Source organism: Melospiza melodia, chromosome 7 (genome assembly GCF_035770615.1).
Source record: "Melospiza melodia melodia isolate bMelMel2 chromosome 7, bMelMel2.pri, whole genome shotgun sequence".
Taxonomy (NCBI): domain Eukaryota; kingdom Metazoa; phylum Chordata; class Aves; order Passeriformes; family Passerellidae; genus Melospiza; species Melospiza melodia.
The window spans coordinates 27,225,874-27,251,285 of NC_086200.1; the positions used below are offsets into that span (position 1 = coordinate 27,225,874).

Genomic DNA, 25,412 nt, shown 5'->3' on the forward strand with positions numbered 1-25,412 from the left:
CAACAACTGGGGGAAGCAGGGCTGGGACAGCTGACCCAGGCTGGCCAAAGAGATATTCCACACCATGGAACAGCATGTTCTCCAGCTGAGCTGCACCCACAAAACACTGGGAGAGAGCTGGAGGATGGCCCCAGCACCTCCACTGGGCAGGGGAACAGGCAAGAGCCAGTGCTGCAGGCGGGGAACAGGAGGAGCTGCAGGGGGGAGCCCCTCACTCCCCTCCTGGCCAGGAAAACAAATGTGCATCCCCCAAATGCAGTTTTTCCCAATTTAGTCCACCAGCCTCAATGACTGCATCCCTGGCTCCTCCCCATGGTAGAGGAGCCTCTTGGCAAGTTGGTGAGCTGGAATTCCCCTCCCCTGCCCACTTCCACCTGAGTTTCAGAGCTGGGAGAACAGATCAGTGTCTCTGGGGTACAGAGACACTGCAGACACAAGTCAGGACAACCCCTGGGTCAGGCCCCAAGGCCCTGGAACCCAGCACAGAGATTGGATCAGCCTGGACCTGGCACAGGGAGAGCAGGAGGAACCCAAGCAACCCCCAGGAGCTGTGCCAGGAGCACACACCCACGGGCTCCCAGCTCCCCAGCACAATCCCCAAGGAGCCCAAACAGCCAGGGTTTGTTTTGCTGATGGGAAGGTTCTGACGAAGGTGCAGTCACGAGACGCTCGGCGGCGGCGTGTGCTGTGTAAATACAACACAATTTATTGCTTCCATTGCAGAGCACGAGTGGTATTTGTACGAGTGTCCTAACGGCAGGATGAGAAACGAGAGAGTCACGTATGTACAGAGATTCCAGGGAATGCTTTGTAAGGAAGAAGTGGTTGGTTAGTGGTGCAGTTTGGTCACTTACTGGTCCCCAATCCTAGGTAGACCCACTACCTACCAGGGGCACTGCCAAGCTCTCCTTGTGCAAGCAGCGGGTGAGGCTGGGGGGCTCTGGCTGTACAGCAGAGGTTTTGGTCCCAGATGTGCACAGCTGGATGGGATGGTGATGCTGATGAAGGGGAGAAGGCTCCATACCCCAGCAGGGAGCAGGATGGTCCCAGCAGGGTCAGCGTACCACGAGGGACAGGGAGGGAGGGAGGGGATGGAGGAGAATTCCTGGTGCCTGTCCCAGCACCTCCCCTCTGGTGGCTCCCGTGTGGATCTGTGTCCCCACGGGGACAGTGCAGAGCCACAGCAGGGCTGTGTGTGCAGAGCTCAGCTCAGGGCTGGGCTGACACACGAGGGCACATTTCCAGTCCAACAGCAGCAGCCCCAGCTGTGGCAGCCATGGGATGAAGCCCAGTCCCAGCTCACTCAGAGGGAGCTCAGGAGAGCCAGGCCTTGGGGACAGGTGGGCACAGAGCAGCTCTGCCCCAGACCCAGAGTCACAGCCAGTGGAAGAGGTGCTGGGGATCCATGTACACCAGTCCTGTTCCCTGCCTCCAGGGGTGGGAAATGTGGATCCCAAGGGAGGCACTGCTTCCATGGCAGCACCAGCCCCATGACACAGCTCTGTGTGCAGTGTCTGGCTCAGCTCACTCAGGGCACACAGAGGAGGCAGCTCAGGCAGCTCTTCCCCGCTCCGAGAGCCAACATTCCCATCAAGTGGCCCACAAAATATTTTCTTTCTTTTTTATAGAAATTACTATAAAAAATTAGTTAATCTAGAGCATCTTTAAAAAAATATTCCTGCAGTATCACAGTTTTACATTGAAACTCATTAAAAATATATAATTTCTTCAACAAAACGTCTCTGTTCTCCCCTTGAATCACCTCTCCAGTCTGGGGCTGGGGGCTCGGAGTCCTCGAGGGGGTGCCGAGGTGGGAGCAGGAGGGTCTGAGCTCAGTGGCACATCCTGGAGGTCATTTCCTTCTGGGAAAGGGACAGACAACACAAGGGACTGTGAAGGAGGATGCAGGCTCCCAGGTGAGGGTGCAGATAAAACCCCCTTGTTTAGCTGTCAGTATCACTCCTGTTGGGTACTGACAGCTGGGGGTGACCCTGCTGCCCACAGCTCCAGTTTGGGCAGGGCTGTGTTCCCCCCACCATTCCCAGCACATCCCAGTCACATCCTGACTCCCAGGTTCCTGACACTTACACTGCAAGGCCTGAATTTGGACAACCAGCTTTAGAAGGGAATCATGGAATCCTTAAGGGTTGGAAAGACTCCCAAGACCATCAAGTCCAACCATTACCCCACCACTGCTGTGTCACCACTAAACCATGTCCCCAAGTGTCACAGCCACATGTTTTTTCTAGGGATGATGTCTCCAACACTGCCCTGGGCAGACCTTTCCAATGCCTGTCCCACCCCTTCAGTGAAGAAATTTTCCTTTAAATCCAATATAAACCTCCACTGGCACAGCTTGAGAGTTTCCTCCTGTCCTGTCACTGGGACAAGACTGATCCCCCTGGCTGTCCCCTCCTGTCAGGAGCTGTGCAGAGCCACAAGGTCCCCCCTGAGCCTCCTTTTCTCCAGGCTAAGCCATCCCCAGCTCCCTCAGTTGCTCCAGACCCTTCCCCAGCTCTGTTCCCATCTCTGGACATGCTCCAGCCCCTCAATACCTTTGTTGGAGTGTGGGGCCCAAAACTGACCCCAGGATTTGAGGTGGGGCCTCCTGAGAAGGTTCCAGAGCCCTCTGTGACTCCCCCAGCCCTGTGCACAGACCCTGAGAGCCCCCCCAGACACTCACCAGGGGCTCCAGCTCCTTGGTGTCTATGAGATTGAACTCTTTCACAAAGTAGTAAAAGTGCTTGTAGCAGGTGTTCACGTGGGCCTCGGAGCCCATCTGGGTGATCCTGTCGAAGTGGTGGATGTAGACGTGGACAAACACCCGGAAAAGCCTGGACAGAATCTTCTTCACCACTGGGAGGAAGTTCTTGGGGAAGGGAGTACCTTGGAAGGGGAAGAGTGGCCATGAAAAAACTTCAGTCAAGTTAAAGCTGGCTGCTTAGGGCTAAAATAAATTGGTAAAATGGACAGATTGATGGAAATTGGTATAATAATAAATTGGTAAAATGGACAGATTGAGGCAAAAGTTCTGTCCCTGGTAATTCCCAGCTCTTGACTCCTTTTTCCCTTCCTTTGGGAAGGGAAACACATTTTTCAAAGCACAGATTTTTTTAAGTGACAGAGTGATGCACTGCTGTGACTGAAAGCAGAGCCCACATTCCCAGCAGTTGTTTCAGTCAGACAAGAGTTTCTTCCACTCCTGCTTGATGTATTTATATAAACAGTGCAAAACACCAGATACAACCAAGCAACTTCCCAAAGGAAAGGGCTGTTAAGTCCCCACAGTTACTCCTTGTTTTGGTACATCTTTAGCTCTTTGGTTAAAAATTAAAGCTGTTTAGGTTCTCTTTGAAGGCTCCAGGACTGTTTGGCTGGGCCCCTGCAGCAGAGCAGTGTGGCCATGCAGCCTCCATGGGATATCAGGGTGTAAAGTTCACACTGTCTCTGGAGGAACAAGGACGAGTTCAACCCTTTCCTTGCTCTGCCACAGCTGCAGCATTTCAGTCAGCATTGAGGGACCTGGTTAAAGCTGAGCTGAAGACAGAAACAACTCAAAAACCCCAAACCACAACCCTCGTGCTGTCGGCAGCTCGTCCTGCAGCCCAGAACAGAACCAACACCCCCAGTGAGGTCCCCAGAGAGCTGCAGCAGAGCCTGTGCAGCGTGAGAAGAATGGCTGGGGAGGGTTTGGTGCTGCAGCTCGCTCAAAACTGGCTGTTTATGGCCCCCTCCCCTCTCTGCCCACTTCACACCAGGTTTAAGCAGCATTTTGGCACAGTGGAGGATCCCTGTGGATGCTCAAGTGGCAGATGTGCCCCAAATAGGGACCAAGTGCGTCCCATCAGAGCTCCAAAGGGAAAAACACCAGGGCAGGAGGGAGGGAGGGAGCTCTGCTGCACCTCATCTCCTCCATCCCAGGAGACAGAAGCTCTGCATAGGCTCAGTTGTATTTACCTGATAACTTAGAGACTAAATTCTTCCATCTTCATCACAAAATAAAACCCAGCAATCTCTGTCCCAAAGCTGCCTTTGGATATGGAGATTGAGGTGTCTTAGGCCAAATTCCTGGCAGTAGATGAAACGTGGCCCTTCCCTCCAGGCCTGTGCCAGCATCCCACCCCTCAGCAGGGGCAGAGGCAGCCTCTAATAACAGAGGGGGTGATTATGGCAGGTGACACCATCACCAGGTGACACAGAGCTGTGCCTCAGAGCTGGGCTGGCCAGCAGCTCCCAGAGAGCATCCTGCATCCAGCATGAGCCACTCAGAGACTGACTGAGTGCTCCAAGGGCAGCCTCCTGTTTCACTGGAAGTACTGAGGTATGGATACTCGAGGTATCTGTGATCCCAGTGGGATCTGGGTATTCCAGCACTGCAGAAGAGCTCACTGCACATTGGAAACAGCTCTGCTGTGCTGCAGCATCTCCTGGAACAGCAACGGGACTCCACAAGAAGGATCCACACCCCTCCTGTTTCACTGGAAGTATTGAAGTATGGATCCTCGAGGTATCTGTGATCCCAGTGGGATCTGGGTATTCCAGCACTGCAGAAGAGCTCACTGCACACTGGAAACAGCTCTGCTGCGCTGCAGCACCTCCTGGAACAGCAACGGGACTTCACAAGAAGGCTCCACAGCCCTCCCTCCCTCCAGCCCCAGCTGGGACCCCAACTCACCGACGTTGGTGGGGAAGATGTCCTCGTTGTTGATCTGCACCTCGATCCAGTCCATGAGCAGGTTCATGTACTGGGGCGCCGACAGGGCCGTGGGTTTGCGGTACTTGTGCTCGTCCTGCCACCTGTACTCGTACTTGGGCCCCCCCGACATGACGGGGCAGGACTGCTCCGTGCAATAGTCACTGATGGTGCCGTAGATGAGGTTGATGCGGTTGAAGAAGTCCACGACGTGCACGGCCACCCAGTCGTTCTGCTCCTCGCCCGGCGGCAGCTGCACGGCCACCTTCAAGTCCAGGCCGGCGTTGAGCGAGGCCTGGGCCTTCTTGTGCAGCTCGAAGCGCTGAGTGCCCGGCTCGAACTTGCGCTTGGGCCGGAAGGTTTTGTCCTTGTTGAACACTTGCTTCAGAGCGTGCGACATTTTCCTCCTCTGGTGCGTCCTGCAGGCCCGCAGTGGTGACGGCCTCTGATCTTCACAGGAACCTCCCTCTGCTCATCTGGTCCTGATCTGCAACACAGCACAGAAGGGCAGCGATTAGGAGCAGCTTTCTCCACAGGAAACCTCGTGTAAATCCCATAGGAAGAGATCTGGGATGCCATCTGGGCCCTCGCCCCACATCTGAGAAGGGGGGGAGCCCACGGCAGCTTTCCATCCTCCCCCTTCCCTTCCCTTCCCCAGCTGGAGGGGTGGCCTGGGCTGGACAGAGTCACCGCCTGAGCTGCTCCATGTGGGAATGAGGGAACAGCCCCACAGCCACGGGATGGGGCTGCCACTCACCCTGACAGTGCCACATCTGCACCCCAAGGCTTAGAAATGCCACCACCTGCTTGGCTGCCGTGCACTGACAAAGAAGGGTAAAATCAGCAGGTTTCACCCAGATCCCATTTTCACCTCTGCATCCCCCCTTTGGAACAAGGCCAGGCCAGGCCAGGTCATGCCAGCCCACAAGACAGCTCAGAGCTGCTGCCAGACAGCCCCCACCAAGCCACTGAAAGTGAGAGACAGGAACCAAGGGGTGGAGGGCAAAGAGAAGAAGAAGTCACAGCTCAGGCACCCGGAAAGCAAATATCCTGAAATAACACCAGCCCTGAGAGCAGCCACAGCCTCTTCTGCAGGTGCACACAGACCATAAACATATTTCCCACTTCAGTTTAGCTGTGTTTACAAGTTGAAAACTGGAAGATGAGGGGAAGCTCATCTTCCTCTTCCAGACTGTAGAAAATCAGCTTTAAGGGTGAGACACAAGTTGAGATCTGAAGGGACGCTGACAAGAAACACATCTCTGTTTATCTGTAGCTAATTATACCTCCTTTGTTCCCACATCCAGCCCCTCACAGAATTTGTGCCAGGCTGCTCTTTGATGAAAGCTTATGGCAGAAAGCTTTGTGTACCAAAAATATTATTTTACATGTGCTGGACAGAGAAATGAATAAAGTAATAGAAATTAAGCTGATGCCTTAAATAGCATAAATAAGTTTCCATAATTTCATAAGCAAGCAAGCAAAAAAAAAAAACCTTTCCCCAAACAGAATCTACTTAGATTTACATGAGGCCTCAGATTGACATGAGTGTTGCTCCAATAGGTAAATAGTGTCCTCCAATGCTGGCAAGCACATCCCAAACTCAAGGTCATGACTACCATGGCTGCAATCGAGCCCATCTCCAACAGATGCTGCAGTGCTAATCAGCAGTTCTTCTCTGAAGAAAGATTAAAAAGCTTTAAAGCCAAGGCCTCTTGTTTCCTTATTTAATTACAGTGAGGAAGAAACCCCAAACCACTCCAGTTCACCTCACAAAGAACAGGCTCAACATTTCCTGCGGGAATGGGCTCAGTAACCTCTTCAATGCAGGAGCTGAGAGATCCAAACCCCAACATGGGCTGTGATGTGTTGGGAGAAACCCTAAAAGCAATTAAATGTGGGCTGAGAGGTGAATCCAGAGCAGATCTGTCATCATGGAATGGTTTAGATTGGAAGGAACCTCAAAGAACATCCAGCTGCCATGGGCAGGGACACCTTTGGTGGGCAGGGACACCTTTGGTGGGCAGGGACACCCTCCACTAGATCAGGCTGCTCCAAGCCCCATCCAACCTGGCCTCCTGCTGCCAAAACAGCTGCTGTGACCCCGGGAGCCACCTCAGGGGAGGCAAACCAGCACAGCCCCCTGGCAGATGTGTCCTTTGGAGCGTGATCCAGCCCCAGACGTGGCAGAGGAAGCAGTGAAGGGTGTGGGGAGACAGCTGAGCAGGGCTGGTTAGCAGGAGCTGTGTCACAGCCTGGCCACATCCTGTGGCAGAGCAGGAAGCTCCAGGGACTGCGCCCACCCCCAAACAGAGGCAGGGCCCCCACAGAAGCAGCAATGTGGGCAGCAGGTGCTGAGGCTGCTGCTGCTCCCAGCAGAAACTCCAGGGAAGCTCCTGTGATGAGTTCCCTGTGCTGGAGATGGAGGAAAACACATCCTCTCACACAAGAAACCACAAAGCAGCAGCAGCAGCACCCCCAGCAGTGACTCCATCCCTGCTTCTTTTCTGGAGGATCTGCTCTGCAGGGCTGCCATGGATGTGGATGTAAAACCTCAGGGTGAAAACAAACATCCCCTGGCTTTGGCAACACACATCAAGAAACAAACACCAACCATTTTCCTCATCTGAGCGGGATGGAGAGACTTTTCACAGAATTCCAGAATATTCTGAGTGGGAAAGGACCTTCAGGGATGATCAGTGCAGCCCTGTCCCTGCACAGCCACCCCAACAGCCCCACCCTGAGCACCCCCGGGAGCTCCTGCAGCTCTGGCAGCCTTGGCACCATTCCCTGGGCAGCCTGGGCAGTGCCCAGCAGCCTCGGGGGGCAGAACCTTGCCCTGAGCTCCATGCCAAGGCCTGGCACAGCTGCAGCCCTTGCTGGGCTCCTGTCCCTGTGCCAGAGCAGAGCTCAGCCCCTGCCCCTGTGCCTGCCCTGGGGAGGAGCTGCAGCCCCCGAGGAGCCTCCCCTCAGTCTCCTGGGCTGCAGCTGAACGAGCCAAGTGCCCTCAGCTGCTCCTCAGCCCTTCCCCAGCTCCATGTCCCTCCTCTGGGCACTCTCCAACAGCTTTGGGTCCTTCTGATCTCGTGGTGCCCAGAGTGCCCCCAGCACTGGAGCTGAGGCTGCCCCAGGGCAGAGCAGAGTGGGACAATCCCTCCCTGGGCCTGGTGCCCCCAGCACAGGGTGGCCCTTGGGGCTGCCAGGACCCAGCAGTGACTCAGATCCAACTTGCACTGACCAGGACCCCCAGGGCCCTTCCCAGGGCGCTGCTCTCCAGCCTCTCATCCCCAGTCTGCCCCTGCACCCAGGGCTGCCCCATCCCAGGGCAGGATCTGACACTTGTCCTTGTCACTTGTCCAGCCCCCATACTGGTCAGGGTCTCTGTGCAGGGCAGGTTACTCCGTGTTGAGGCAGTACTTGTCCTACAAACAAATCCCTGATCCTATGGAGACACCATCCCCGAGAACTGGGGAGCTCAACACAGAGCAATTGTCTCTCAGACGATTCAGCATCTGTGTGAAGCATTAGCAAAATGAGTAGCTGAGACATCAAGCAGATGCAGCCTATTTAATTATGGTCTCTGACTGCAATGAGCTAAAAGAAACATTTAGCTCTAGGAAAAAAATAAAAATAAAGAGGCACAGAGACCAAAGCATCCCTGACATTGCTCAGAGATGATATCATCTGTACAACACCTACTTCCACAGGCAGGAGTCACAGCTGACACCGCCCCCGCACACGAGGGAAAGGAAAGGTTAGAGACAATTGGGAAATGGGACATGCAAAGCACCTGGATGCTATCTGCAAGCTTTAAAGGTGGGGGGAAAAACCACTCCCCCCCTAAACAAACCACCTCAGTACATTTTGTTGCCTCCTCCTTTGAGCCAGCCAAGATCACAGCAGACGTCACTGGTGCTCTGAGAGGACCTTGGCCAGCGCTCAGGATCAGAGCCCTGACCCCCGTGGGCTGCCCAGGGCACAAACACACCTCCAGCTTATCCCACGGACACGGAGGAGCAGCTCCCTGCTGGGCTGGACCTGCCTGCCCAGGGGGCTCAAGGCCTGGCCCTCCCTTCCCCTCCCCTCCCATCCCAAAAGCTCCTTTTCTCTGACTCCCTGCTTGTGCAGCTCCAGTGCTGGGCTGGTTTTGCTGCCAGGGCTGTTGCCATTCCTCCTCCTCCCTCACCAGGATCACCAGGAGCTGCCTTGGTCTAACACCAGGCTCTGGGCAGAGGAAGGAAGCCCAGGCAGCAGCTTCCCAACTCTTGGTCACTTGCAAAAGCAGCTGAGAGTCTGGAAAAGGGAAGAGTCAGCTCCTCCAAAACACCAGGAAACTGCCTCCCCCTGCACCCTGCCGAGCCATCCCGAGGTTTTCCAGGAGCCAGCAGAGTTCCTGACAGAGGCAGAACGGCCCAAAAAGGACTCCAGGAGTCCCATGACTGCTCCATCAGTGCCAGCCCCAGCAGCACTCCTTGCTCCCCTCTGCTGCCAACACTGCACAGGGGTTTAACAACAGCCAGGAAAACCAGCAAGGCAGCAGTGAGCAAGCTCCCACCTGTGCTCCTGGCCTCAGCAGTCACTCCTGCAGAGGGTTCAGCCCTGCTCTGCACTCTCTGTAGCACTGGCAGGCGCTGAGTCCAAGCTTCCTTTTTCAAAAGAAGGGAAAAATCCTCCCTGTTGGTTCCATGGGCGGCACAGCCCGGCGGCTCCGCGGCTGGGGAGGGGTCAGACACGAGGCCGCCTCCCTCTCCCTCCTCCATAACCCCAGCGCTGGGCCGGCCACATCCTGCTGCCTCTGCTGGAACAGCCCTTCAGCACAGCCAGGCAGCTCCTCAGATCAGGGATTGTCCACTTTCCTGTCCGGGAAGCCAGGCTGCTGTCCTAGCATCACTTGTAACCCTTGGGTGGGCAGCCTGTGACAGCCACTGTGTCCCCAGAGATCCCCAGGAGAGGAGAACCACGATCCTGCTTCCCCTGAGCCATTCCCAGGGCCCTCAATGCCAGGACAGAGTTCCCAACACAGGACACAACCCCCCCCCCCGACTGATAAAGCAGCCCTGATAAAGGTATTTTGCATGCAATGAGCATTTAAAGTAAAATCTTGAATTTACAGAGGAAAAGCAGCTTCAAACAGGCAGCTTGCACAAAACAGCCAAGAGGGAGCACACGCACATTTTTTCCACAATTCCACCCCCTCCTCCTTTCCCAAATCCCCTCCCATGGCCACTGTGCACCAGCTCAGTGTCTCAGGACAGGACGATCCTGGTTTGCTCCATCAAAGGAGAGATTTCACTCCAGAGAGCAGGGAGCAGAACAATCCTGGCAGCCACACCACACTAATGGCAGCCAGTTCCTGCGCCTCCAGAGCCAGTCTGGCAACAACCCAGGGCTTCTCTTCCTGGGACGAGACTCCCAGCTGCTCTTTCAATGGATCTGTGATAAGAGGAGCAAAGGCTGCCCCGTGCTTACCTCGGGCAGGGCAGGGCAGGGCTCAGAGGGCTCGGGGTGGCTGGAGGCACCTCTGGCCATTCATAACCCCGGCCAGCCGGCACTTCCACGTCAGCCGCTTCCTGTCTGGCACTGCCTCCAGCCTCCCGGCCCTGGGAGCTGCCAATGTTTTCCCAAAATTAATCCTTCCCCTCTGCAGGCTCTGCCTTTCCTCCTGCAGATCGCTCCATGCTGCTGCAGCAGAGCTGAGCTGTTCCCTTCATTGCCTTCCCCGCTCAGCCCCTGCAGCTGAGGCTGCTCAGAAGTTTCTGGAAAAGGAGCAGCTCGACCCAGCCCAGCTGCACCCCCAACCCCACTTCATTCTGCTGCTCTGCACGACAACATCCACGTTTTTCTTTTAGCAGCAGCCTTCGCAAGCAAATCTGAACAGGGCACACTGGAAATGCTGAATTCCCAAGGTTTGGGCAAACAAAGAGCCTTTTGTCTTTCACCAGAGTCAGCTTTAAGAAGGTTCTGCCTGTTGCCAGCCACCCCCAGGCCTCGCTATTCCAATCTGCTGCACAATTTGGAAATTCCCGAGTAAGAAATGGCACAGCTCTCCTGGGACTTCCCACGTCTCCAGGCCCTTCCTGGAAACAGGGTGGCTTAGGGGAAGAGGTTGGTTTAGGAGCAGGACAAGGCTATTTGCATGAGAAAAAAGCATAATAAAAGGCCAAAAATAGTTATTCTGGGCTTTAACTGGCATCTCCTTTGCTCCTGCAAGGCCAAGCATTACAAAGTTGAGTTAGTTCATGGAATAAAGGGAAAAGCCCTGTTAAATTAAGCAGTATCTGGGATAGCAGAGGACCCACCCGAGGTGAGGGGAGCTCTGGCAGAGCCCACCAAGAGCTGCAGGTGGGAATGCTGCTGCTGCTGCTTGGAGCAGAGAGCCCAGGTCAGCCAGCAGTGAGACACCAGCATCCATCCCGGGCAGATGGATGAACAGGGAGTTTATTGCTTGGCTCCCAGATCAGGATTGACATTCAGGAGGGATGTCATGGGTGACACTGCTCACACTGCACAGGGATGCTGAGGCAGTGAGTGCTGGGGAGGCTGGAAAACCCAGCCTGGCAAGGGAGAGGGAAGGCAAGAAACCCAAATTTCCAGCGTGGTTTGTCCCCCTGGCCCTTCCTCCCCACAGCCACAGAGGGAGAGAAGCCACAGGAGAAAGTAAGTTCTGCAAAAGGTCCCCTCGTGCTTCCCTGCCCAGAGGGAATGGTCAGGCAGCAGATGCTGCAATCCCCAACTGCTCCCAGTGACTGCAGGGAGCCCCACGGAGCCCCAGGTGTCACTGACTCAGGGCCAGTCCTGCTGCTCTTACGTGACAGCTGCAGCCACTGCAATGTCAGAGCCCTGCAGAGCTGCTGGAAGGTGTCCACGGAGCCTGCAGGGCTGGGGCTGCGTGTGGAGGCAGAGCTAATCCTCCGTGGCTCTGCAGGGCTGGGCTAAGCCGACAGGCTGGGTCACGACTCCAGCACAGGTTAACTGCACCCACAGGAATTTCCAGGGAAGAGCCAGTGATGGCACAGCAGAAGCAGCTCCCACTTTTCCAGGAGCCTCTTGCTGTCCCCACTACAGGGTGGTGTTTATGAAGTCCCAGCTGAGCTGCTCACCTCTCCCTGTTTGTGCAGGCTCTGTCCTGTCCTCACTGGGCACGGATATTTCTGGCCCCACAGCAGCTCCATTTCCTCGAACTTTGGGATCTGCCCCCTCCCAAGCCAAAGCTAACATCAGTTTGGAGCATGAAATTTGCATTAGGATGATAAAAAGACCATGGCACCATTGTAACAGCGGGCTGGGATCCCAGGAAGTGTGGGATCACACCCCAGGGCTGAGCTGGAGCACGAGCTGGCCACACAACCAGCCTTTCCCAGAGCAAGGATAATCCCAGGGACAAACATCCCTTTTCCCTATGCTCATGTCACACGTTGGGATGAATGGCAGGATTGTTTCCTGCTGACAGCAGAGGCCCACAGGAATAACTCAACCCCTCAGCACAGCTCCAGGCCCAGAACAAGCCCATGGACGTGGAGCTGGAGACCACCTCAACACCAACCACATCACACAGGCAGAGGAAAGGGAGCAGGAAGCAAAGGCAGCCAGACAACAGCCCCAAGAGAGGCCTGCAGAAAATACAGAGCCTTTCAGAGCAGCCACAGGCCCAGCTCAGCTCCTGCTGCAACCTCAGCCACAGCCTGGGTGGCTCCAGCTCACCTTCTGTCCCACGAGCTCCCTGGGACAGCACAGGGTGACACATGGCAGTGTCTGCAGCACCACCACGGTGGCCTCGTCTCACTCACTCTGAGCCAGCACCAGCAGCAGCCCTTTGGGACCTCAGCCAGGTTTTCTGGAGGAAGCCAGAGCTGTCAGATGTGATGGATTGTTTTGCTCTGGCTTTGCCCACTTGCAAATGTTGTTGTTTTGCTGGAGTTTTTTTTTCTGACTTCCACTGCCTCCATCCCTTCCTCTGCCCTCCCTTCTGCAAAAACCCACCCAATTACACCAGGAGCAGAGCAGCAGCACCTCCACCACACCACCAGCTCCAAGGGAAGCAGGCAGCAGAGCAAACCAGGCCCCAGGGACACCTCTGCCTCTGGAAAAAGGAGGATAAAGGCGCAGCCTAAGGTGCACTCTTTATTGACAGCATTAGCTGGTATTACATATTCCTAAAGATAAGCTGATAAACCTCCAGTAAAGCTGGTTCTGGATCCACTTACAGCAGCATTTATGGCTCAAGAATCAGAAGATACTTCCCTGTCTTACTAGAAATTAAAATTCAGAAATTGAAAGCAATTCCCTTCCCAGGCCTGTGGACAGGGCTGGAAAGGTTTTGCAATCTCTGTGCTCTGACCCCAGATACTTTCACCACTCACATGGGACATTTTCTCTTTCATTAAGTGGCCATGGAGATCCCTGGCCCGCACAGAGGAGGAAGTGACCAAGCACAGCAGAGATCTGGAGAGCCCAACCTCCAAAATGGGATTAAATCCCCCCATTTCAGTGTGGGGGAACTTTTCACCCCATCAGCAGAAGGGCCATGTTAGAGGTGGACAAGGAAGCAGCTCCAGAGGCAGCTGAAAGAAGCAGGACAACTTTGCTCAGGATGCTGAGTCTACTCTGAGCTTCCCAAGCCTTGGCCAAGCACAAGGGAGAGCCCATTCCCATCTCTGATGATGGCACAGGTGACAGAACAACAGAGCTGCCAGGTGAGCCAGGCACAGGGAACCAGCTCCCTGCTCAGCTCCTCGCTACAAACCAACAGCTCCAGGTTGGAAAGAATTCCCACCCTGCTCTCCCTCTTTTTGGGGATTCTGAGGATTCACAAGCTCACCCCAGGTTCACCTCACAGGAAGTGACTAAGACAGAAAGTGAATCTGAAACATGGGAGACACAGGGCAGGGGACAGTGACAAACAGGGAGCTGGAAGTGAGCCTGAGGTTGGGAAAGGAAGCAGAGAGCAAGGACAAAGCCCCGGGGACTGTGATAAACAGGTGGCTGGGGAAGTTTCACATCTCCCAGCAAAATCCCTCCCTGCCATGCAGCTTGGCAGAAGATTTCCAGACCGGAAAGGGACTTTTAACAAAGGGATGGAAATCTAGAAAGTGTGGCCACTCCAAGCTCTAAGAGGAGGGAATCCTGCCTTTCAGTAGCACTGACACAAAAGCTTTTCCCAAACATCTGTGCTGGACACTGGACAACTCCAGATCCCCTGTCCTTTCCCTCCAGAGGACTTCCTGCCCTTTCCTTTTGCCTGTCCTTCTCACACAGGTTTCTTTGAAGGAGCTGAGCTCACTGTGCCCAGATCAGAGCAGAGGCAGCTCTGTAAGATCAGGATTCCTGAGCCTGCAGCAAGAGACAGAAGCAGAGCAAGAGTTTGCTTTCAAGTTCTCCTGACACGTTCTCCCTCATGACAGCTGAGCCGTGGCTCACCATGACCTGAAAAAAATGGAAAATTCCCCATTCCCCGACCAGTTTAGAGACTGAAAGGTTGGCACTTCAGGGCTATGCCTTTAGCTATAGCAGCTAGGCTGCAGAAAGTCGGGAGGGAGAGGTGGGATAAAATAGGGAAGTTGAAAGCTGTAACTCCACAGTTGTGCCACCAACCCCCTTACTCTCTGCGGTATTTTTTTTTTCCTCATTATGAATTTCCCGGTTGCTCATGAATCCTGCAGCAGGTCCGATCCCTCTGAAGGGAGGGGGCTGTGCCCAGCAGCCAGGAGATGTCCCATGCAGGCGGTTTCTCCTCCGGGCCGGGACAGCACAGGCAGATCCATACCCTGATCCATACCCGGATCCCTGCCCGGATCCGTGCCCCGATCCCCGCCCTGCCCGCCCCGGGGGCCCCGGGCCCTCCTGAGGGGGCTCAGGCCGGGCCGCGGCCGCCATCGCCCCCGCTCAAGCAAACACAAACAGCTCACGAACGCCCAGAGCGGGGATGCGGTGGCTGCGGCTCAACAGGTCCCGTCCTGTCCCGCCAAGGCCGGGGAGAGCCCGGCCCGGCCCCGCCGGGGGACCGCGGCCACCGGGGCTGAGGGGACACGTGGGCAGGGCTGGGGACACGCGGCCCCCTCCCGGCCCCTTTTCCCCGGAGGCCCCTCCGAGCCCGTCCCGCAGGGCCCTCCGCCCTCACAGCCTCTCCCGTGTCCCCCCACACCCCCGAGCCCCTCACAGCCCCCGCACCTGCCGGACGCGCTCCCTCGCCGGCGGACGCGCACCGCTCCCCGGGCCGCAGCACTCCCTCGCCGCGGGCCGCAGCACGCCCCGCGCGCCCGCCGCGCTCCCGCCGCTCCCGCGCCCTCCCGCGCGCCGCTCGCGGCCGGCGCTACTTCCTCTTAAAGGGGCCGCCCCCGCCTGAGCCGGCCCCGCCCACGGGAGGAGGGGGAAGGGGCGAGGCACAGTGGATGTAGGGGGGGGCCGTTCGTGTTTTATCGTATTTTAAAAATTTTATTCTAGGTTATTTAACTCTATGCTCTTTTATTCTATTTCAATATTTTATTCTACTCATCAGAATAAGTAGAATAAAATATATTTTACTTTCTTTTATTTTCTTCTATTTTCTTTCATTTTCTATTTTATTTTATTTTCTACTTTATTTTGTATTATTATCTTTATTTTATTTTCTAGTCTATCTTAATTTCATTTTGTTTTATTTTCTATTTCATCTTTTTATTTTCTCTTTTATTTTTATTCTATTTTAATTTTCTATGTGCATTTGTTTTCAATTTTATTTGTTTTCCTCTGTTTATTTTATTATTTTCTTTAATTCTATTTTCTTCAATTCTATTATTAATACATAATTCTATGTATTTATTTGTGCAACTGTATTTATTTTTTCTTTTATTCCATTCCAGTTATATCCCTCTCTTCCCTTTTATTTATTTTCTTCTATTCTGCTTTATTTTATTTTTTAAAAAATTATTTCCCCATTTTATTCTGTTCTGTTTGTTTTCCTTTATTCCCATTTATTCAGTGTTTGTGTTTTTGGGAGCAGGGACAAGGCAGGGGGGGTCCAAGAAGGGCATCGGTCCAATGGGGGCAGCTGCAGGGACCTGCCCAGACCTCAGCTTTAAGGTCATAAAAAGGAGAAGTGGCCGGAACCAGCCCCTGGTTCAAAGGGAACTGCTCACAAACGTCAGGATAGGGAAACTCAAACCCCGCTGGGAAATCCCTGGGAAGCCCAAAACCAAAGGTGCCAAAAGCTGAACCAGAGCTGGGAGCTCCTGCCCCGTGAGGGGTTTCCCAACACTCCTGGCTGGAGCCGGCAGTTCTCCAGCCCAGGTGCCCCAAAACCTCCGCAGAGCCCAGTTCAGTCCCTGAGGCGTTCACAGCCCCCAGCCCACACCCAAACTCACAGAATTCAGAGAAGGAGCTGAGCTCACTGTGAATCACTGGGTTGGAAGAGACCTCCAAGGTCATCGAGTCCAACCCAGCCTCAACACCTCAATTGAACCCTGGCACCCAGGGCCACATCCAGGCTTTGTTAAACACACCCAGGGATGGGGACTGCACCACCTCCCCGGGCAGCCATTGCAGAATTTTATCACCCTTTCTGTAAAAAACCTTTTCCTGATATCCAACCTAAGTTTTTTTCCTAATATTCCTATATTTCCCCTGGTGCAGCTTGAGGCTGTGTGCTCTGGTTCTGTCAGGGCTGCTGCAGACAGAGCCCAGCCCCAGCTGAGCACAGGCACCTTTCAGGAGCTGCAGAGAGCAATGAGGGCACCCCTGAGTCTCCTTTTCTCCAGGCTGAGCACCCCCAGTGTGTTCTCAGCCCCTCCCAGCCCAGCTGAGCAGCAGAACCTGGGCTGAAGCCTCAGCTCCTCGGGGGTCTCCGGCTGCCCGAGCTGGCCCCGGCTCACGGCAGCTCCTGCAGAGCAGCTGATCCCGGTGCTGCTCCGGGGAATGGCCGGGCCGGGCTCCAGCAGCCCAACCCCTCCTGCTCCGGCAGCCCAACCCCTCCTGCTCATCCCCTCCTGCTCCCGGGAACAGCCGGGCCCGGCTCCAGCAGCCGCGGGGCCCCTCTGGCTGGATTCCTCCATGAGCAGATGATGCTGTGCCCCAGGGCAGGAGCCTGAGTGCCAGGCTCGTGGGCAACTCCCGGGCACAGAACCGAGCTTGGGAGGCACCACTGGAGCTCACCTGGCTCAGCAGGGGCCCCTGAGCACATCAGGATTGTGGCCAGATGGCTCTTGAGGATCTCCAGGGAAGGTGACTCCACCATCTCTGGGCAGCTCTGCCACACACAGGGCAAAGTCCTTCCCCTGCTCAGGTGGAATTTCCTGTGTTCAGTTTCCTCCCATGACCTCTGCTCCTGTTGCTTGGCCCCAGCCTCATATATCCATATATATAATATAGATATCTATGTTGTCTACATCTATATTCATCTCTGCTCTTCCCCCTGCCCCAGCTCCCACAGCCTTTCCCCACAGGAGATCGTCCATCCCCCCATCATCCTCATCCCAGAGGAGTCCAGAACTGGACAAAGCACTGCAGGGCTGAGGGAGGGGCAGGATCAGCTCCTGATCCCCCAGTTCAGCTCCTATGGCTCATTTCACACTCCCTAGATTGGGGTTTGTTTTGGTTTCCATCCCATTTGTGCAGTCCCAGCCCATGGCAGGTCCATGTGAGATTGCAGTTCTGGGAAGAGGACCTGGATCCTTCCTGCAGCAATGAGGCCAAGAAGCTACTGGGCAATTCCCAGGGCAGAACTGGTGGCTCCTGACTCTCAGCCCCAGGGATTTTCTGTCCCAAGATGATTCTCACAGGTTCTGGTGTGACTGGAAACCACTGGGGCTTCAGCCAAGCCCAGGCCTCATTCCTGCTGTGGCAGGACAGGGCTTTATCCTCACATCAATGTCACCACATTTGTCACAAATCTCACTGGAGGCCAAGAGGAAGCAACAGCAGGGGCTGATTCCGGCCTCACTCACACCAGAGCTCCCATTCTTCCAAGGGTTGAATTTCAGCTGCAATCATGATCCAAAACATAAAACAATTAATGGAGATTTAACTGAGATAGTCTGAATTATTTTTTCCTGTAATTTCAGTGTTAGTGACAGCTGCTGTTGCAGAGCTGCCTTTCAAGGGGGTGGCACTAGGAATTCCCTACCTCCTTTAGGAAGGAGATTCCTCTTACATCCACTGAAGATCCATTACTCAGCCCTGGGGTAAATCCATGCCTTGGTTTTGGGTCCATCCAAACTGGAACAGTCTTATGAAAGGACCATTTATAAAGCCAAAAATTTAACTTTGTTTTGAAAGTTTATTGGATCATCTTGACACAAAATCATTACAGCAGCTTGTGGTATGTTGTTTTCTTTTTCTTTTCTTTTTTTTTTTTTTTTCCAGGGAATGTTGATAGCAAATAAATTTGTGAATGTAACACATCATACAGTTTCAAAATTCTAGAATCACTGCACAGGATTCTGTAAGAGACTCTACATGCTAAAGTGACAGTTTTCATCCATGAATTAAAAAACCCAAACACTAATTGAGGAACATTATCCTTTAAGACAATTTTAATATGTTCAGTTTCTAATACACAACTGGCTAACCAAGGGAGGCTGACCAAAACCAAACCCTCCACGTCGTGGCAGCGCGGTCGGACACGGAGCTGGGCCTGGCAAAAGGAACCCAGAGCACCAGAGCAGAGCCTTTGCCAAAATACCTCCTGTGGGAAGAGTGTAAAGAGCACGAGACACGCATAAAGTACAGGACATCACCCAACAAAGAAGATCAACACTTTATCCTGCTCCCTGCATGGGGGTTTGGTGTTTTAGGAGTGGTGGTGGTGCTGGAGACATGCAGACCCAGGCAGCTCCTCCCTGGGCACCTTTTTGGAGCAATCAACTGCTCCTGACCTGTGCCTTGAAGCAAAACCCTTCCATGGAGTTTTGCTCACTGGGTGTGGAACTGCGAGGAAAGAAACAGAGCTGGGGAATAAAAAATAAGTTGAAAGCAAGGGATGTTGGAGAAGGACATCAACTGAGCATCTCTGCAGGACACTGTGACATCCCTTTCCTGTCAGTGACTCCACAAGGTTCCAATAGTGCAGAATGGGCACTTCCCACACTCTCCCTTCTTCCCCCTAAAGCGACTGCTACAGTCCCAAATCTGCAGCTCTTCAGCCCCCTCCCCATCCTGCACCCAGCAGGGAGAGCAGCTCCTCATGGCCCCTTCTCCTGCACCCTGGCAGGGAGAGGGGATCATCATCATCCTCCTCCTCCTTCCTACACCTGGGACAGGGGCTCCCCATCCATCCTTCTCTCCCTGGCAGGGAGGGCTTTGCCACAGGGACCCAGGGGCCTTTGTGCTGCCAAATCTGCTCTCAGTGCTGCAAGGGCAGGGCTGGGGGACACTGAGGGGACACACAGAATGACCCTGCTGGTTTCAGAGCCCAGGGGGAGGACATGGACCTGCACACAAGGGGCTGCACCCATGACTGTTTCTCTAACCTGGTAATGGTCAACCTCAGCTGGTGAGCGAAAGAATAAAAAAGCAGGAACAGACCCCTTTGGATTTTTCCAGTTTCTTGCTACAGCTTAACTGTTCAGGAATGTGAAATTGAAGTGGACTCATAAAACACATCAGCAGAGACAGCTCAGAGGGGAGAGGCCTGACAGACTCCATGTGTGGGGCAGTCGAGGGGAGCACAGACCCAAACAATAACACTTCCAGCCCGTTTCATGCTTCCACACTCGACTCTTCCAGCTGTCACTAAAAGAAGGTTAAGGCTCAAGGCAACTACTATAAACAGAAACTCAAACATCCCAGTTCCCACAGGGCTCCTTTGGATTAGCTCAAGGAGATGGAGGATATTTATATGCTGATCACAATAGATCTTGAGATAATAATAAATCATATATATATATAAAAAAAAAAACCAAAAAGAGGCCTTCTGGTCCAGCACCAGCCTCTGCTAGAAATATACATCAACTACAGCAGCCCTGAAGACATATTTCATGGCTAAGGATTAAGTCAACCTTCCCTGGCATAAGCACAAGCAACAAACTGTGCTACTGTTGATAAAGTCCTGCTCAGTCGCCGTCCCACACAGATGAAGGTCATGGGATCATCATGAGCTGCTGAATAAATAGTGCCCACCCCTCCCTCCCTCCCTCCTCCAGTCATGTCACCAGGATCTCTTTGGGCTAGAAAGGGTTAACACCACAGTTTGTAAAAAGTTCTGGAAATAAAAAGGTAACATACAGCCTTAAAATGTCTAAACTGCAACCAATGGTGGAGTGAACTGAAAGCACGTGCCCCAGGGTAGTACATGCGTACGAGGGAGAAACTTAACACTTGGGTCTGCTCGTCTTCACACGTTGGGTGTGTTTCTGCTCATTGGAATATTGTATAAGGAATATTCAGCACTTGGACAATGTCTCTTTCATCTCATCCAACAAGTTGCTAAGCAGGGTAGAATCATTACATTTCCCATCTATGGATACAGAGTTCTCTCCCTTGGAAAGAAAAAAAAAAAAAAAAAGAAAAAAAATAATTAGCTTCTCTTCCAAGTGGGGATAAATGTGTTCCCAGCCAAACTCAGGGGCTGGGAAGAGGCAGAGGAAGGCAGGGAAGGCTCCAGGTTTAGCTTCTCTCAGGGGTTACAGTGGTCTCACCTTTTTTACCAGTAGGCAGACGTGATGGCCTTGGATTGAACGGCTGTACATGGATGCACACGAATCAACGCGTTCCACAACTGCAGAGAAACAGCAATTTCATTTCATTCCAGTCCATTTTAATTCACCCCTGCTTCCCCTGGAGAGCAGCCCTTGCTCTGCCTGGCCTTGAGGAACAGAGGCTTCTACAGAGGGGAGGAGGAAGTCAGGGTTAAGATGTGCCTGGCTCCTCGTGGCTTCTCTCTGGGACGTTTCACAATAATGAGGTGAGTCATTTGTCTGCTAAGCCACAAATGTTCTGTGGCAAAAACACTGCTCAGAACGTAGATTTCTTCCCCAGAAATACTTCCAGTGAGGCAATGTCTAATGCAAACACCAGAGCATGATGAAACAGCCAGTTGTTTTGCTTCAGCCAGCGCTTGTGTTTTAATTAATAAACCCAAAGCTGAATAGCTGGGGCTCTCCCTCACTGAAAGGAGGCACTGGGGAAGGAGTCTGAAGCCCTGCAGATCAAACCCACCCTCCAGAGAACAGTTACAGCCTGAACTCCACAGCAGCTGCTCCCATGAGAGCTGTCACATGCCTCACTGGGCTGCAGGAATTCCACAGGGACACAAGGAGAATTCATTTTGAAGAACACTGCATGCTTTGAGTGTTGCAAAACTGGAGAAAACTCTCCCAAATGTATTTAATCTGGACATCACCTGCTCCTGTGGTTGCTGAGCCCATGGAGTGTTATGCCCACTAAGCACAGCAGAGATTTTAGAATACGGAATTCTGCAGAAGGTTCTGCATCAAGGCAGACTCACCTGAAAAATGATGATGAAAACAGATCTTTGCCAGTAGATGTTGGAAAGAAATGCTAATTCCATCTACTTTAATAGAACTCATGTGCAGATCTCCAGACTCTAGGAGCTTGGCAAAAGCATCACTGCAGAGCAGGAAGGAAAGTAAATGTTTTATTAGAAATGCAAGTGAAATCTGTCCCATCAGCCCCATGAAACATGCCAGGATACAGAAGCTTAAGTGCTACCAAGCTTGAGGAAAATAGGTTTACAACAAATACAGAAACCACACTCCAGAGCCCAATGGAGCAACTTGTGCCCTCTTGCTGCCAGAGCTGCCTCTGCCAGCCTGCAGGGCACAGAGCTCCCCCTGCAGAGCCACTTGAAATCAGTCAGTGGATACATCTGAGCAGCCTCCCCTTACAGAGACACTGCCAAGCCCTCAGGAGCAGCAGGGCTCAGCCTGCCAGGGGCACTCACCTGTAGCAAGGCGTCGTGATCAAGTATGAAGCACAACTGAAGTGCAATTTGAAATCTAGTTTTTCATGGGTTGAACCTTCATCATCCTGCAACAGAGCAAAGGAGAGCAGGTGAGTGGGAACCACCCACCACAGAGACACCCGTGAGGAGCTGAGGGCTGAGTTCCCCCTGAAGGATCAGTGTGATCCCACCACAAGACCAGCCCACTCAAAGATTTGGCCAGCTGGGTTGATAATTGCACCCACAACAGGTAAGGGACGCTCTGGGCTGCAGTTCTGCCTGCACTCTGCTGAAATGAAGTGAGCAGACTGAGTTTAAACTAACACTTGGAGATGTGGTTTTACAGTTCATTATTTCCTGAGCAAAATAAGAAATTAATAGTTCCCAGATTCTTAGGTACTAAAATAGGACTAGCATGCTATTTTTAAGAAACTCTTAAAATAGAGATAATGGCTGACTCAGGAGTAGCCACAACTGTCTCCGTTCATTTCCTCTGAGCATCTCTCTCATTAATAACTGTACTGAAATAACATCAGAGACCCACACAGTCTTATCCAGTCAATACCTATTAAACAATGCCTTCCTCTGACCTCACTCTTGGTCTGGGTTTCCACTCTTAATGACTGCACCTAATTCTCATTTTAGTTTTGCAGCCTTGTAGCAGGCTGCAGTGTCCAAGTGAGACGAGAAGGAGCAGAGCCTGGTCCCCTCTGTCCCCTCCCCAGCAGATCAGTGTGATTTCCTAGCTGACAATGTGGCACATGTTCCAGGCTGCCTTGCTCACACGCTGACAGCAGTGACAATCCAGGACGTGCTGACGCAGGGCTGGGGGCACTCTTTGCACACGATGTCATGTGAAAATGTTCCTCACAGAATGGGCTGCTGCAGCAGGGATGAAATGATGCCTAAAAAAAGCTCCAGAGCAGAGCTTCCCACCCGAGCCCAGCTCCCTGACGCAGTTCCCAAGGAAGCAGAGGCAGTTGAGAGCTGCACTTACTTTGACTATAAAGGACAGTGTTCCTTTTAACTTCTGAGCCATAACAATACTCTGAAGTGTAAACACAAACTGGGCTTCATTAGAGATTCCTAGTGTGAAGAGAGGAGAGGGAAAAGTCAGGTCAGAACATGGTTTCCAGATCTAAATAATGGTTACAATAAACTGACTGATGTGCAGACTATTTTTGAACCAAATCTGAAATTCTCTGAGTTGGAATAGCTCTACAACTGCTGTGATGAGTCAACAATGTTACAGCACTTGGGTCTCTCAGTGGCAGCAATGGCAGCTGGCATTTGATGGAGGTTATTTTGCAAGTGCCTGGGCAAAGTGTCACAGATTTAAACTATTTGCATAACTGGAATTATATCATAAACATTTCAGAGTAGCTTTCAGAGCTAATTTGAATTCTAATGTTTCTATGTTTTGCTTTTAATATACAAGTCTGAACTTGTGTCAAGAACTGCCACATAGAGATTTAAAAGAAATCAAATACCCCACTGCTTTCCATGGGGGATTGAAAAGCTCCCTGAGGCCACTTCAGCCCTCTGTGAGCTGTTCCAGGATTCAAATTAAGTCCTTGGTGAAGGAAGGGAAATTCGGGGAAGTTCATGGATTTGACTGTACTACTGTGCACTGTACAAAACCAATATCATTCATTTCTGTGCTTAATACTTCAGCTGCCCTCCTTGCACATCCTTATCACAAACCTTCACTGCAAAAGGCCTCTGCCATTCAAACAGTGGGACAAGAGCTCCAGAATAAATCCAGAGTGGATTCTAATGCTTCACAAACCTCCTATCTTGTTTTATTTTAAATCTCATAGCAAACACATCATGAATTTTGCATTCCTGTAGTCAAAGGTGTGCCAGCCTGCAGGCACCTGGAAAAGGAACTCAAGACATTTGGACTCCCAGCCCTAGATAAAGGCTTTGCTCTTGCTGTGCAGAACCACCTGCATTAGAGCCACACTGGGAGAAGGCTTATCCTCTCCAGGGAACTGTGGGAAAGCCCAGCAACAGCCAGGCAGAGATGTTTTTCCTGGAAAACAGCAAGAAGTTCAAGCAGCTCTTTCCACAGGAGGGCAGTGCAGGGCCAGCCACACTCCAAGAGCCCTGTGCAAAGCTGTGCATACCAGGGGGGAGCTGGAAGGGCACAGGGATCCCATCGTGTACTGATGATCCTTCTGGTCGGAGCATTTTAGTGTTGAGAGAGTCCAGGACATTCAGTTCCATGCTCTTAAGGAAGCTAGTGCTTTTGTTCTCAAAGATAACAGACACTGTAACTTGGCTGTCATGCTGGAGGTTTCCTTGGATATCATAGGTCTGCAAATAAAGGGAAAAATATCACAGGAAAGAGTCAAACTTCAAGAAACAGAACACAGAACACATTTATCCCCATTTTACCCAGGGATAAAACCAGGTTCAAAAGGGAGGTAATTTGATATGGCTAGAAGATTATGGAAGCACACTGGGATTGGGAAAATATCAACTTAGAAATTAAAGTGGGCCACCCAAAGGAAAGGAAATAGAGCTTGGGACTGAAACAGTCCTTCAGTTGTGTGATGGCTACATGAAGTCACTCCCCATCCCCAGGACACCCCTCTCTCAGAGCACACAGAGCAGCCCAAACTCACCATTTTAATGTAGGGGTTTTCAGCGAGAAGGCGATAACTGGACATGGGCTGCAAAACAAGAGAGAGCTCACAGTGACACCAGAACTGCTGACCCTGGGAAGAGCTGTCACTGCCCTCCCTCCCAAACAGCTGAGCTCTCCCTGTCCCCAGGCCTGGGCACAGCTACTCACTGGTAGTGGCTCATCCTCTAGTGTCCCGTTCTGCACCGACTCCGGGGGCTCCTCCTCGCTGTGATGACTCTTCTTCTTGGATTTCTTTTTATCCTTTGATTTCTCTTCTTTCTCTTTCTTGTGCTTTTTCTTCTTATGCTTGGAGGATTTCTACCAAGAAGAACAAGAAACTACAACAACCCTTAAAGAAACCCTTGATTTCTAGCAATGACTCCTCCACCACACTTCCATCTCTAGACTCTCACTCTCTGCATTTCCTGGACTGTGCAGAGTTTCTTTTTACAGCAGAACCCAAAACAGAGCTACCATTCCTTAAATCCCAAAAGTAACTCCATGTGGAGTCCCAGTAAACCCTGCTCCCCACACCTTATCCCAAAGTAACCTGGGAACAGCACAGGGCAGAACCTCTCCAAGTGTTTGGAAACTTTAACTGGGACCTGTCCCTTGGCTCAGGGACATGAGGTGGTCACAGCTCCCCAAGGATGTAACATTTGCAGGCAGTCACTGCACTGAACTGATGCTGTTGGTAAATCCTCTGTGCTGCTTTTTAAGGAGTTTGAGACAGCAGGAGAATATGGCTGAAAGGTGACAGCAACTTCATAGAACCAGAGAATTGTGAAGGTTGAAAAAGATCTTTGAGATGATCAGGTCCAGCCATCAGCCCAGTGCCACCACATCCACAAGTGCCACATCCACAGGTTTTCTGAACATTTCCAGGGACAGTGACTCCACCACTGCCCTGGGCAGCCTGTCCCAATGCCTGACAATCCTTTCCATTAAAAAACAATAACAACAAAATCTTTTCTAATACCTAATTTAAGCCTCCCCTGGTGTAACTTGAGGCAATTGCCTCTTAACTTGAACCACTTACCTTTCCTTCATCCTCCTCCTCCTCGTCTTGTTCTTCCCTTTCTTCCTTTTTTACCACTTGGGGTTCAGCCACCACAGCAGTGCCCACTGCAGGCTCGCTCTGAGGAGAGGAGCATAAGGATTCTGACACTCGTGGAAAGCAGCTGGAACAACCCAATCCCACAGCAAAAGAAACT

At 52.4% G+C, this 25,412-nt stretch overlaps 2 protein-coding genes across 4 annotated transcripts in view; both read right to left on the minus strand.

Moving 5' to 3' along the window:
• Nucleotides 1–1,607: 1,607 nt before the first annotated feature.
• Nucleotides 1,608–14,948, minus strand: MOB3A (MOB kinase activator 3A). 2 transcript variants are annotated; one of them, XM_063160852.1, is made up of 4 exons: nucleotides 14,861–14,948; nucleotides 4,676–5,180; nucleotides 2,684–2,886; nucleotides 1,608–1,862 (listed from the first exon to the last, which is right to left on the minus strand). In XM_063160852.1, the coding sequence occupies exons 2-4, from the start codon at nucleotides 5,091–5,093 to the stop codon at nucleotides 1,833–1,835; spliced, it is 651 nt and encodes a 216-aa protein (XP_063016922.1). In that variant the 5' UTR covers nucleotides 5,094–5,180; nucleotides 14,861–14,948; the 3' UTR covers nucleotides 1,608–1,832. The 2 variants fall into 2 exon arrangements, with proteins under 2 accessions (XP_063016922.1, XP_063016921.1); XM_063160851.1 differs by lacking the exon at nucleotides 14,861–14,948 and adding an exon at nucleotides 10,163–10,453.
• A 2,976-nt stretch (nucleotides 14,949–17,924) lies between these two features.
• The window catches only part of AP3D1 (adaptor related protein complex 3 subunit delta 1), a 46,464-nt gene continuing 38,976 nt past the window's right edge, over nucleotides 17,925–25,412 (minus strand). For both annotated transcript variants that reach the window (XM_063160854.1, XM_063160853.1), the window contains 9 exons: nucleotides 25,238–25,336; nucleotides 24,367–24,516; nucleotides 24,197–24,244; nucleotides 23,696–23,885; nucleotides 22,564–22,652; nucleotides 21,567–21,652; nucleotides 21,111–21,232; nucleotides 20,302–20,381; nucleotides 17,925–20,142 (listed from right to left, as the gene is read on the minus strand). In XM_063160854.1, the coding sequence (XP_063016924.1) occupies nucleotides 20,047–20,142; nucleotides 20,302–20,381; nucleotides 21,111–21,232; nucleotides 21,567–21,652; nucleotides 22,564–22,652; nucleotides 23,696–23,885; nucleotides 24,197–24,244; nucleotides 24,367–24,516; nucleotides 25,238–25,336 (960 nt within the window). In that variant the 3' untranslated portion in view covers nucleotides 17,925–20,046. The remainder of the gene's footprint in view (nucleotides 20,143–20,301; nucleotides 20,382–21,110; nucleotides 21,233–21,566; nucleotides 21,653–22,563; nucleotides 22,653–23,695; nucleotides 23,886–24,196; nucleotides 24,245–24,366; nucleotides 24,517–25,237; nucleotides 25,337–25,412) is intronic.

What these genes read in the sequence shown, in the direction of transcription:
- MOB3A (XM_063160852.1), bottom strand. Translation starts at nt 5,093, where the DNA reads ATGTCGCACGCTCTGAAGCAAGTGTTCAACAAGGACAAAACCTTCCGG. An exon ending in CATCTTCCCCACCAACGTCG is followed by an intron (nt 2,887 to 4,675) that starts GTGAGTTGGGGT and finishes TCCCCTTCCAAG; the next exon opens with GTACTCCCTTCCCCAAGAAC. An exon ending in CCAAGGAGCTGGAGCCCCTG is followed by an intron (nt 1,863 to 2,683) that starts GTGAGTGTCTGG and finishes TCCCTTTCCCAG; the next exon opens with AAGGAAATGACCTCCAGGAT.